Genomic DNA, 12816 nt, shown 5'->3' with positions numbered 1-12816 from the left:
ATATGGAGATTAAACAGCACAATTCAAATAACACATGGGACAAAAAATAAATCTCAAGTGAATTTTAAAATTTTGCTGTGATATAGCAAAAGCAGTGCTTATAGTGGGAAATCTACAGCATTGAATGTATATATTAGAAAAGAAGAAAAATCTAAAATCAATCATCTAAGCTTCCAACTTAGGAAACTAGAAAAAGAAGAAAAATCGTATCCAAAGTAAGCAGAAAAGCAAAAATAAGTGCAGAAATCAATGAAATTGAAAACAAGAAATCAGTAGAAAAAAATTAGTGAAACCAAAGGCGGATTTTTGAAAAGCTCATTAAAATCAATAAGCCTCTAACAAGGCTAACTAATAAAAAGAGAAAGAGAGAGAAAACACAAATTACCAATGTCAGAAATGAAAGAGGGGGGCCAACCCTGTGGCTCACTCGGGAGAGTGCGGTGCTGGGAGCGCAGCAGCGCTCCCGTCGCGGGTTCGGATCCTATATAGGGATGGCCAGTGCGCTCACTGGCTGAGTGCGGTGTGAGTGACACCAAGCCAAGGGTTGCAATCCCCTTACCGGTCACAAAAAAGAAAAAAAAAAAAAGAAATGAAAGAGGGGACATCACAATAGATCCCATGAACATTGAAAGGATAATAAAGGAACCCTATAAACAACTCTCTGCCCACAAATTTGATAGCCTAGGTGAAACAGACCAATTCCTTGAAAGACAAATCTCTGATAAGAAGAAAGAGACAATCTGAATAGGCCTGTATCTTTTAAAGAAACTGAATCATTCATTAATAACTGCTATGGATTAAATTGTGTTTCCCAAAGTCCATGTGTTAGAAACTTAACTTCCACTGTGAAAGTTAAGAGGGTGGGAAATCCTACATGGTAAGTGAAAGGTGGGACCTTGAAGAGGTGATTGAGGACCTTGCCCAAGTAAATGGATTAATCCACTGATGGTTAATTGGTGGTCATGAGCATGGTTCTGAGGGTTTTAAAGGAGATGGAGTGAGGAGTTAGCTCTCTCTCTGCTTCTGCCATCTGCCATGTTTTGCTGTGAAGAGTCACTACCCACCAACATGGCTGTCCCAGATGTGTTCCCTGGACTTTGGACTTCTCAGCCTCCAAAACTATAAGCAATAAATATTGTTTCTTTACAAATTACCCAGTTTTAGGTATTTCTGTTACAAGCAACAGAACTGGGCTAATATAATAACCTTCCTAAACAAAAAGTACCAGGCCCATATGGGCTCCCTGGTTAATTCTACCAAACACTGGAGGAAGCAATTATACACTCTACCCTAGAGCAGCATAATACACATTCTTTTCAAGTGTAAATGGAATATTTTCCAAGATAGACCATAGGTTTTCCTTGTTAGTCTTCCGTGGAGATGTTCTATCCTCTAAGGTCACCTACCCAGCAACTGCCTGTCCAACCTCACACTGGTGCCACCCTTGTTATTGAGAGGGGGATGTTGAAAGGTAGGTCAGGGCTAGAGAATAAGAGTGAAGATGGAGGAAGAAGCTGACAAAGGTGTGAAAGTTGTTGTCTTGCTACGGCAAGGGCTACTGCTAAGGCCTGGAATCCTGCTCACAGTGCCAACCATCTAGTTCTTAATCCTGTTCATGACGCCAAATGTAAAGCTAGGCGACCACACTAGTTGTCCCAGCTCTTTCACCTGCTGGTAATCCTGCAACGACTGGGCCGATGGTTGACCTAGGACTGGGTCTGAAGCTCCCAGACCCCTCAAGCCCATTCACAGACTGGGTCACAAACCCTTCACATTCCTGGCTGGGTCACCGGACCCCTCCATGCCAGGCTGGGTCACCAGACCCCTTCACACAGGTCTATAAGCTAGGTAACCAGCCACAGGCTCCTTGGAAGCTGCAGGTCTGGAAAAACATGGCTGTGCAGGGCGGGTGCCTGAGGCAGTAAAAACCAGCCAAAGGGGCACAGCCTTGCAGGCGTACATACTCCACCCACACAATGTTTACCAAACCACCCTGAACTGGTTCCGAGGCGGCGAGGGGAGCCTGACCAAATTGTTCCATTTTCACAACAGTTGTCAAAATCAAAATAGAGTAATTTGTGTTTAAAAAAAAAACAAAACTGACTAACAAATAGAGCAGGGAAGGCCATGAAAGAAAGGTACTCATGCACAAATGCCTGATATCAAGAACTATCAGAAAGACTCAAAAACTCAAAAATTTAAAACTATGTAATCTTCATTTTTCTTTAAAAACCTTTGTCTTCACTTACCTCCCTGAATATGCACATAGTTTACTAGTTTACTAAGGCACACACATTCCCACTGCAATGCCAATTCCAGAATAAACATTATTTCCTTTTAGCAAGCCTCCCTATCTGTTATTTAGGTTGTGTATTAGTCCTCTTGTGTTGCTTATAACAGAATACACGGAAGTGGGTGATTTATAAGGAAAAACGAAATTTATTGCTTATAGTTTCTGAGGCTGAGAAGTCCAAAGTCCATCTGGTAGTGGCGACAGTGACCCAGGGGTCTCACATTGCAAGATGGTGGAAGCAGAGAGAGCACAGAGAGCAAAAGGCAGACTTTCCTCTTCTTTTAAGGCCCTCAGAACCATGCCCCTGACCACCATTTTTAATCCATTCACTACTGCATGGTCCTACAATCCAAGGACCTCTTCAAGGCTCCACCTATCAATTATCATAATAGGGTTTCCCACCCTCTTAACAGTCATAGCAGGGGCTAAGTTTCTGATACATAAAACTCAATTTGAGCTCCAGAGAGCTTTGGGGGGACACAATACAATCCAATACAGGTTGACAGAGGAAACATAAGATTTCCAAGCACTGTTTATGACCCAGTTAAAAGTTAGAAACCAATTATTTCTAGTGATACCAACCCACAGAACTGAATTATTTTCCCCAGCATAACTCAGAAATTTAGGTTTAAGAATTACAAGGAGAGGTGTTTGAAATGATCCATGTGGAATGGTCTGCAGGACCAGAATAAAAACAACACAGCAAAGGCTCTGAATTACTTAATTCCCTGAACTCTTAAAAAAAACTTTGTAAGGCTGATCGCATTTTGCTTCGTATTTAAGATACATGGCTTAGCTCAATCTCAATAACAGGACTACAAACTTAATCACTGCCTTATACATCACAGCTAGAATACTCTTATTATCTAGCGAGAGATGTATGATAGAGTAAATTAAATATTACAATTCTTGTCATTTAACTTGAGTAGACTGAATGAAAGAAATTAATGGAAATTAATTTCCTATTATTTGATTGTATCCTCTGAATACTTTATACTGCATTAAATGCTATACAACAAACATCTTCAAAAAATTTCATAGTTCCTAAATTTCTAGCAAGAAACATATTAAACATTTTCTCCTCCAAACACATTTCCAACTTATGCCAATAAGTTTTAATGTCAATAAAATAAAGGAAAAATTACCTTACTATTCATTATATGATCTTAAAACTACATTTAATACAGAACACCAGCTACACCTTCATCTATTCTCTGAAGTAAATAAGAAAATATCTGATTTCTCTGAAAGAAAGGAAAAAAAACTGGGGGGGTGGGAGAGGGATGGACACTCGGGGCTCTAAGAAGCAAGATTTTGTATTACATAGATAGATCACTGTTAAAAAGGATAATAATTTTCTCCCATTGGCTGCAATAAGTGTGAGAGTGGGCTAGTTTAAAAATTCCTCCTCTGGGCTTGAAGATATAAATGTAAATATTAACAGTTATTCAAAAAGAAGTAATAGAACAAATAAAAGTTAACAGACATAGTCTACAGTATGCTTTAATTACAATCTATATGTTGATGACTTACAATTTGAAATCTCCATCCCAGACCTCTCCTCTAATCATCAAAATCAAACTTATAATCTTAACATCCACCCAACCATTCCATCAGCCCCACCATGGTCATCCAGTGCTTCCCCCTGCCAAACCTGGCCCTATCTCAATATTAGCATAACCATTCATCCAGTAACCTAACATCTGCATATCTCACTTCCCACATCCAATCCATTATTAAGTATGATGCTTTTGCCTCTTAAATATCTTTTGAATCAATCCACAAGCGCTTCTGTATTCCAAAATATCATCATTTTTGCCTGGCAATATTGCAGTGGCCTCCTCATTAGTGTCCTTGACCTATTACTGCTGCTCTCCATTCCTCCCTGCTGTCACAGCTGTTCTCCACTCTACAAAGTGATCTTTCTGAAACACAAATCTTATCATACAAGAGTACTTCAAAAAGTTAGTGGAAAAATAGAATTAGAAGATAATATGAATCTTTCCATGAACTTTTTGAAGTACCCTCCTAAATCCTCTTGTTTAAAACATTTTCACTGACTTCGCAAAGCTCTGGGGATAAAGCCCATAAAACCCTGGTATAGCACACAAAGGCTTGCAATCTGTGCTTAAACCACACTGGCCTTTGGTTCCTTGAAAACGCCATGCTCAGGTGCCAGTTCACAACCCAGCCACCCGACTCCATCTCCAGCCCCGCCAAGTGCATGCTGATCGGAGAGGCACCCAGCCAGAGAGGCCCTAAGATCCTCGGAGACTATGTGCCCTGCGGTGCCAGCTGCAGCCCAGCAGGTACGCCTCACCGCTGCCACCTGACTCCATCCCCAGCACCACCGAGTGCGCGCCAATCAGAGAGGCGCCCAGCTGGAGAAGCCCAAAATCTGTGGAGACCACGCACCCTGTGGTGTCAGCCTACGACCCAGCAGGTAGGCCTTGCTGCCGCCGCCCAACTCCGTCCCCAGAATCACCGAGTGCACGCTGAACAGAGAGGCACCCTGCCAGAGAGGCCCAAGATCCTCGGAGACTACGCGCCCTGCGGTGCCAGCACATGACGCAGCACGCAGGCCTTGCTGCCACTGCCCACCTCCATCCCCAGCCCTGCCAAGTGCGTATCAATCAGAGGCGCCCAGCGGGAGAAGCCCAAGATCTGCGGAGACCACACGCCCTGTGGTGCCAACGTGCGACCGATCAGGTAGGCCTTGCCACCACTGCCCGACTCCATCCGCAGCCTGGCCGAGTGCGTTCTGACCAGAGAGGCACCTCCCCTGAGAGGCCCAAGATCCGAGGCAACCACGCATCTGAGGCACTAGTGGGCAACAGAGCAGACACTGAGGCAGCCGTACCAAATTGGCAGTCCCAGCAGCATCCTAGACAGACAATAGTGTCAAACCAGTGGACCATAAAATCCCCTGCCAAAATGACTAAACATCAAAGGAAAGACACCAGAAATATGAAAAATCAAGAAAGTACACTACCAAAGGGTAATAACTCTCAAGATCTAGATCCTATACAATAAGAAGCCCTTGAAATGTCTGACAAGGAATTTTGAGCAATAATTCTAAGGAAACTAAATGAGATACAAGAAAACTCAGCTAGACAACACGATGAAACAAGGAAAAATATACAGGACCTGAAAGAAGAAATGTACAAGGAAATCAATGCCCTGAAAAAGAATGTAGCAGAGCTTTCTGAGCTGAAGAATTCATTCAAAGAAATAAAAAACACAACAGAGAGTTTAACCAGCAGGCTTGCAGAAGCAGAAGAGAGAACTTCTGACCTTGAAGATGGGCTGTTTGAAATAACACACGCAGACAAAAAAAAAAGAAAAGAGAAAAGAAAAAAGAATTAAAAACATTGAAGAAAATCTAAGAGAGATATCAGACAACCTTAGGCGCTCAAATATCCGATTCATGGGTATTCCAAAAGGGGAGGAATAAGGAGATTGCACTGAAAACATATTCAACAAAATAGTGGCAGAAAACTTCCCAGGTATAGGAAAAGACACATATCTTCAGATTCAGGAAGCTCATAGATCCCCAAACGTATTCAACCCAAAAAGGTCTTCTCCAAGACATGTTATAGTCAAATTGGCAAAACTCAGAGACAAAGAGAGAATCTTAAAAGCTGAAAGAGAGAAGTGTCAAATCACCTATAAGAGAGCCCCAATCAGACAAACATCAGACTTTCCATCACAAACCCTAAAAGCCAGAAAGGAATGCGATGATATATTCAAAATACTAAACGAGAGAGATTGCCAGCCAAGAATACTCTACCCTGCAAGGCTATCCTTCCGAAATAAAGGGCAAATAGTATATTTCTCTGACAAACAAAAACTGTGGGAGTTCACTACCACATGACCACCCTTACAGGAAATTCTCAATGGGGTTTGGTACCTGAAAAATAACTACCACTGCCATAAAAACCCAAGAAAAATCAAAACCCACTAGTAAAATAAAAATACCAACAAGGAAGAGAAAAAAAAAGTTATCTACAACCCAAGGCACCAACAAACACAGAAGACAAACAGTAAATCAGAAGTTAGAAATCAATAACAAATGAAATTCTGGAAACTATACAAACACATGGAAATTAAACAGCATTCTACTTAATGACATATGGGTCCAAGAAGAAATCAAACAAGAAATCAAAAAATTTACTGGAACTAATGAAAACAATGATACATCATACCAAAACCTGTGGGATACAGCAAAAGCAATACTAAGGGGGAAATTTATCACGTAAAATGCTTACTTCAGAAAAATGGAAAGATGGCAAGAGAACAACCTAATACTTCACCTTAATGAACTAGAAAAACAAGAACGATCCAATCCCAAAGTTAGAAGAAGGAAAGAAATCATTCAGATCAGAGCAGAACTTAATGAAATTGAAACCAAAAAAACAATACAAAAGATCAATGAATCAAAAAATTGGTTTTTTGAAAAGATAAATTGACAAACCATTAGCACGGCTAACTACAAAAAGAAGAGAGAAGATTCAAATAACAAAAATTAGAAATGAAAAAGGTGATATTACAACTGATACCTTGGAAATACAAGGAATCATTTGAGACTACTATAAACAACTATATGCCAACAAATTTGAAAATCTGGAGGAAATGGATACAGAAGCTACCAAAACTGAGCCAAGAAGACATAGAAAATCTGAACAGACCAATAACAATAAAAGAGATTGAAGCTGTTATCAGAAGGCTCCTAACAAAGAAGCCATATATGATAAACCCACAGCCAATATCATATTGAATGGGGAAAAGTTGAAAGCTTTTCCTTTAAGAACAAGAACTAGACAAGGATGTTCACTCTCACCACTCTTATTCAACATAGTGTTGGATGTACTAGCCAGAGCAATCAGGAAGAGAAGGAAATAAAGGGCATCCAGATTGGAAAAGATGAAGTCAAACTGTCCCTGTCTGCAGATGACATGATCCTATATATCGAACAGCCTAAAGACTCTACAAAAAAACTCTTGGAGCTGATAAATGATTTCAGCAAAGTAGCAGGATACAAAATCAACACACAAAAATCAGTAGCATTTCTATTCTCCAATAGTGAACATGCAGAAAGAGAAATCAAGAAAGCTCGCCCATTTACGATAGCCACCCAAAAAATAAAAGTTAGGAATAGAGTTAACCAAGGATGTGAAAAATCTCTATAATGAGAACTGCAAACCACTGCTGAGAGAAATTAAAGATGACACAAGAAGATGGAAAGATCTCCCATGCTCTTGGATTGGAAAAATGAACACTGTGAAAATGTCCATACCACCCCAAATGATATACAAATTCAATGCAATCCCCATCAAAATTCCAATGACATTTTTCTCAGAAATGGAAAGAACTATCCAGACATTTATATGGAATAACAAAAGACCACGCATAGCCAATGCAATGCTGAGCAAAAAAATAAACTGGAGGCACAACACTACCTGACTTTAAACTATACTACAAAGCTATAATAACCAAAACAGCATGGTACTGGCATAAAAACAGACACACTGATCAATGGAATAGAACAGAGAATCCAGAAATCAACCCACACACCTACAGCCTTCTGATCTTTGACAAAGGCACCAACCCTATACACTGCAGAAGAGACTGCCTCTTCAGCAAATGGTGCTGGGATAACTGGATATCCATATGCATGAGAATTAAACTAGACACATACCTCTCACCATATACCAAAATCAACTCAAAATGGATTAAAGATTTAAATATACACCCTGAAACAATAAAACTTCTCAAAGAAAACATAGGAGACACACTTCAGGAAGTAGGACTGGACACAGACTTCATAAATATGACCCCCAAAGCACGAACAACCAAAGGAAAAATAAACAAATGGGATTATCTCAAACTAAAAAGCTTCTGCACAGCAAAAGAAACAATTAACAGAGTTAAAAGACAACCAACAAAGTGGGAGAAAATATCTGCAAAATATACATCTGACAAAGGATTAATATCCAGAACATACAAGGAACTGAGACAACTTTATAAGAAAAAAACAAGTAACCCAATTAAAAAATGGGCAAAAGAGCTAAATAGGCATTTCTCAAAGGAACGTATACGAATGGCCAACAGACACATGAAAAAATGCTCAACATCACTCAGCATTCAGGAAATGCAAATCAAAATCACACTGAGATACCATCTAACCCCAGTTAGGATGGCTAATATCCAAAAGACTGTGACTGATAAATGCTGGCAAGGTTGCGGAGAAAAAGGAACTCTCATACATTGCTGGTGGGACTGCAAAATGGTACAGCCTCTATGGAAAATGGTATGGAGGTTTCTCAAACAATTGCAGATAGATCTACCATATGACCCAGCTATCCCACTGCTGGGAATATACCCAGAGGAATGGAAATCATCAAGTGGAAGATATGCCTGTTCCCCAATGTTCACTGCAGCACTCTTTACAATAGCCAAGAGTTGGAACCAGCCCAAATGTCCATCATCGGATGAGTGGATACGGAAAATGTGGTATATCTACACAATGGAATACTACTCCGCTATAAAAAAGAATGAAATACTGCCATTTGCAACAACATGGATGGACCCAGAGAGAATTATATTAAGTGAAACTAGTCAGGCACAGAAAGAGAAATATCATGTTCTCACTTATTTGTGGGAGCTAATATTTAAATAAATAAATACACAAACAACCTGGGGGGAGGGAAGAAAACACAACAATTACAATTCCTTGAAGTTGATACAACAAGCAAACCAAAAGGAGATTGTTGGGAGGGAGGTTTCAGTAATGGGCTACAATAATCAACCACATTGTATATTGACAAAATAAAATAAAATTTAAAAAAATAATAAAGAAAGAAAATAAAAATAAAAATAAAAAACACAAAAAAAAAAGTAAACGCCGTGCTCTAAACGACAGTACGCTGCCATGTGCTTTTTTCCCCTTACATCTTTGCCTAATTAACCTTAATCTGTCCTCAGATATCAGTTCTATCATAATCTCAAAAAGGCTTTCCCCAGTTTCACTGACAAGGCCAGATTACCTTACTTTATGCTTTCATTGCACGTTGGCACATATCAGTCTTACTTTCATCTAAATGATCATGTGAATTTCTGTCCTGCCTCCCTGCCTAGACTGAACACTAGGAAGGCAGGGACCAAAAATGTTTGGGTTCACGAAGGTCTCCTTAGCATCCATTACGATGTGTGGCAAATGGTGAAGGTTTAATAATATACGCTCAATGAATTAAGTACCCACTGGAATATTTACCAGATAAAACAACTACTACTCTACCAGTCTATAGCATCACTGTCTGTGATGATTGAAGTGTTCCATCTGCACTCTCCAGTACGTTAGCCGCTAGCCACGTGTGGGCTACTGAGCAATTGAAAAGTGATTAGAACAACGGAGGCAGTGAATTTCTAATTTTTTTTAAATTTATTTTTAACTAATCCAGATGTTAAGAGCCAAGCGTGGCTAGTGTCTACAATACTGAACAGCGCAGGTCTTGCTCCTTGAAAAGCAGTAAATTAAATGCAGGGTTATCTTTAAAATGGTCTTCGCGGGTAAACCATGAAAGCGGCTCTTTATTGTGTTTTACTTTGTGCTTTCTGGTTTTCCAGACTGTTTGGAGCTACATCACAAGCCCCTTGCATTCTAAGCCCCTTTATTACTACAAACGAGGGTCCAGCCAAGTACAATCGGCGGGGAGCCTCTCAAGACTAACTGATCATGCAGTGTACATAATCCACACTATTCCCTTCAGGGTCGTCCTGCACTTCAAACTAATCTGTTCATTGTCTCAACACGATATTCCCTGGGTAACAACTCTCTTCAGTCCTACACCGCCCTTTCCCCCTCCTTCAGGGCACAATAAGCTCCTCCTCCTCCCCAAAGCGTTTCTTCCCTTCACACACGGGGGATACTGGCTCCTCTGAACATCTGTGGTAGTCCAAAAAACACGGGGTCCACCGAGGGGAAGGAAACAAAGGTGTCTTTGCCAGAGAGCACTGAAGACGTGGACTAGTCAGCCAGCCTCTGGGCAGGAATCGGGGGGCCCCAGGGGCGAGCTGGCCCCCCACGAGCCTTGAAAGGCGCGCTCATTATTTGTCAGGCACCGTGACAGCGAGAGGAGCACAGTGCTCGGGGCCCACGCCAAGGCGGCCCCACACCTCTCCCCGGCCCGGCTCACCTCCAGGGAGGCCCGCTCGCCCTCTGAATAGCGCTGTCTCGGGGGCGGCGGCGGCAACAAGGTCCTGCCTGGGGGCGCCTGCAGCCAGGCCTTGGCCTCCTCGTCCTCCTCTTCGTCCGTGCTCTCCAGACCCTGGTAGTCGTAGTTAAAGTCGGAGTCCAACTCCGGCCCCGCCTCTTCCTCCACCTCCTCCACCATCACGATCTCGTTCGAGTTCTCTGCCTCCTCCTCCGTCGCCGCTGCCGCCGCTGCCGCCGCCGCCGCCGCCGCCGCCGCCGCCTCCTCCTCCTCTTCTTCCTCCTCCTCCTCCAGCTCGCCCGGCCACGGCAGGTCCTCGGGCTCCATGTTGGCGTCTCGCTCTAGGCGGCCGAGGAGGAGGAGGAGAGGGGAGGGGGGATGGAAGGGGAGACACGGGACCTGACTGGCGGTTGCGGCCGCGCGCAGGCGCCGTGCCGCCCGACGGGGCGGGGCTGGGACAGAGCGCGCGCGTTGCTAAGGACTCCCCGCGGGGCCCCGGGTGGGGGTTCTTTGCAGGCGACGTCACCGCCTCGGCCTCGTCACTGGCTGGGACCTTGCTCACAGTACTGTAAGCTCACAATAAACGCGTACTGGGCACCTCTCGGGGCTCAGAGGGATCCTCTCAGGAAGAATTTAGCCCTCGGCCAGATTTTTGCCCGTACACGTATGGGAAGCCAAACCCTAGGTCAAACCCCGATAACCAAACTTACAAATTATAAGTTTTCAAAGGTTTAGTGCCTTTGAAAACTATGTGCAGTCTGTATGGTGGGCGCTTGAACCTGCCCGTGGAAAAGTATCAGGGGTGGTAGAGGAATTAAGAACTGGGCGCTGGCCTCAGAAAGATCGGAGTTTGAATCCTGGCATCACCACTTACTTACAGCGGTGGGACTGTGTCTATAAAATGAGATTAATACGCCATCACATAGCATGCTTGTGATAATGAAAGGAAATAACCAATGTGAAGGACTAAATTAACAGTGATATTGAACCAACATTGGCGGGGTAGTTTTAAGGATGTTTCCAAAGATGTCCTACCTGCCAATGACCCAATCCTGGCAAAATTATCGGTTTTTTGGGGGGTTTTTTTTTTTTTGTCTTTTTCGTGATCGGTACTCAGCCAGTGAGTGCACCGGGCATTCCTATATAGGATCCGAACTCGCCGGCGGGAGCGTTGCTGCGCTCCCAGCGCCGCACTCCCGAGTGCGCCACGGCTCGGCCCCCATACTGGCAAAATTATAAAGGTAGCACAAGGCCTGGAGCCCAAAGCTTCAGAGCTGTTGAACTCCTCTGAATGGGCTATGAGTACATTAAGGTTATTATCGTTTATTCTTACAGTGGGTGGAGGCTTCTCCTTCCTGGAGAGTTATGAATATAAATTGCTCGATTTTGTGTTCCTGAATGGAAAATTCCAATGTCCAGTAACAATGACACACATTTCACTAATACTATTATTAAATAATTCTGTAAAGCTTTACTTTTTACTTAGAAACTCCACTATTTTTATCATCCACAAATTTCAGGAAAAATGAAGAGAACTAATGGAATTCTAAATATAGTTATCAAAGCTCTCAGGAACCCTCCGACTTCCAAAGCCTGAAGTACTTCCACTTACCTTGATGGCAATAAGATCAATCCATCTAGGAACCAAAAGTTATCTCTTTCTGAGTTACTAACAGACTGCCTCATGTATTTGTGAATTACTTCCAATACTAAATGCACCCTTGGTCTAGCCAGTTAGCTCAGTTGGTTAGAGAGTGGTGCTAATAACACCAAGGTCAAGGGTCCAGATTCCACACCCACCAGCAGCAAAAACAACAACAACGTAGTAGCTACCTTAATACAAGCTGCTATCACTAATTGCTTCAGGGGGCTCCTAGGATAACTCCTGCTTTATCAACAACAGGTAGAAGCTGCATTTCCAAAGCATCCACCTAAGCAGTCTCTGCATGATCTGAAATCTGGAGATTTGGTCTTCTGAAAAAGCATCAGAAAAAAATTTCCCTTGAGCCTCAATGGAAAAGACTTACTTTAACTGACCCAGCAGTAAAACTCCACGACATTGATCCCTGGATTCGTGTTACCCAACTTACAAGACATGCATCATTTTCTCCTGACTACTGGACATCCCTTCCACAGGAAGACCTCGAACTGAAGATTCTTCAGAATTCTCCAGAAGCTGCTGACTGCAGAATTCGGCAGTTTATACCCAAGACAACAGAACAAGATTAATTTTCTGATTCTTCATCATCATTATCCTACTGCTGATCTTACTTATTATTGTACTTTGATACCCTTTATTAACTAACAAAA

At 42.4% G+C, this 12816-nt stretch overlaps 1 protein-coding gene across 1 annotated transcript in view; it reads right to left on the bottom strand.

The window, feature by feature from the left end:
* Positions 1 to 10833, bottom strand: part of ALMS1 (ALMS1 centrosome and basal body associated protein) — a 195664-nt gene extending 184831 nt beyond the window's left edge. Inside the window, 1 exon segment of the mRNA XM_063078238.1 lies at positions 10489 to 10833. Coding sequence (XP_062934308.1) covers positions 10489 to 10833 — 345 coding nt within the window.
* Between the last annotated feature and the right edge of the window lie 1983 nt (positions 10834 to 12816).

Source organism: Cynocephalus volans, chromosome 14 (genome assembly GCF_027409185.1).
Source record: "Cynocephalus volans isolate mCynVol1 chromosome 14, mCynVol1.pri, whole genome shotgun sequence".
Taxonomy (NCBI): domain Eukaryota; kingdom Metazoa; phylum Chordata; class Mammalia; order Dermoptera; family Cynocephalidae; genus Cynocephalus; species Cynocephalus volans.
The sequence above is the reverse complement of the archived record's forward strand: the minus strand, read 5'-3'. Positions and strand labels throughout refer to the sequence as shown.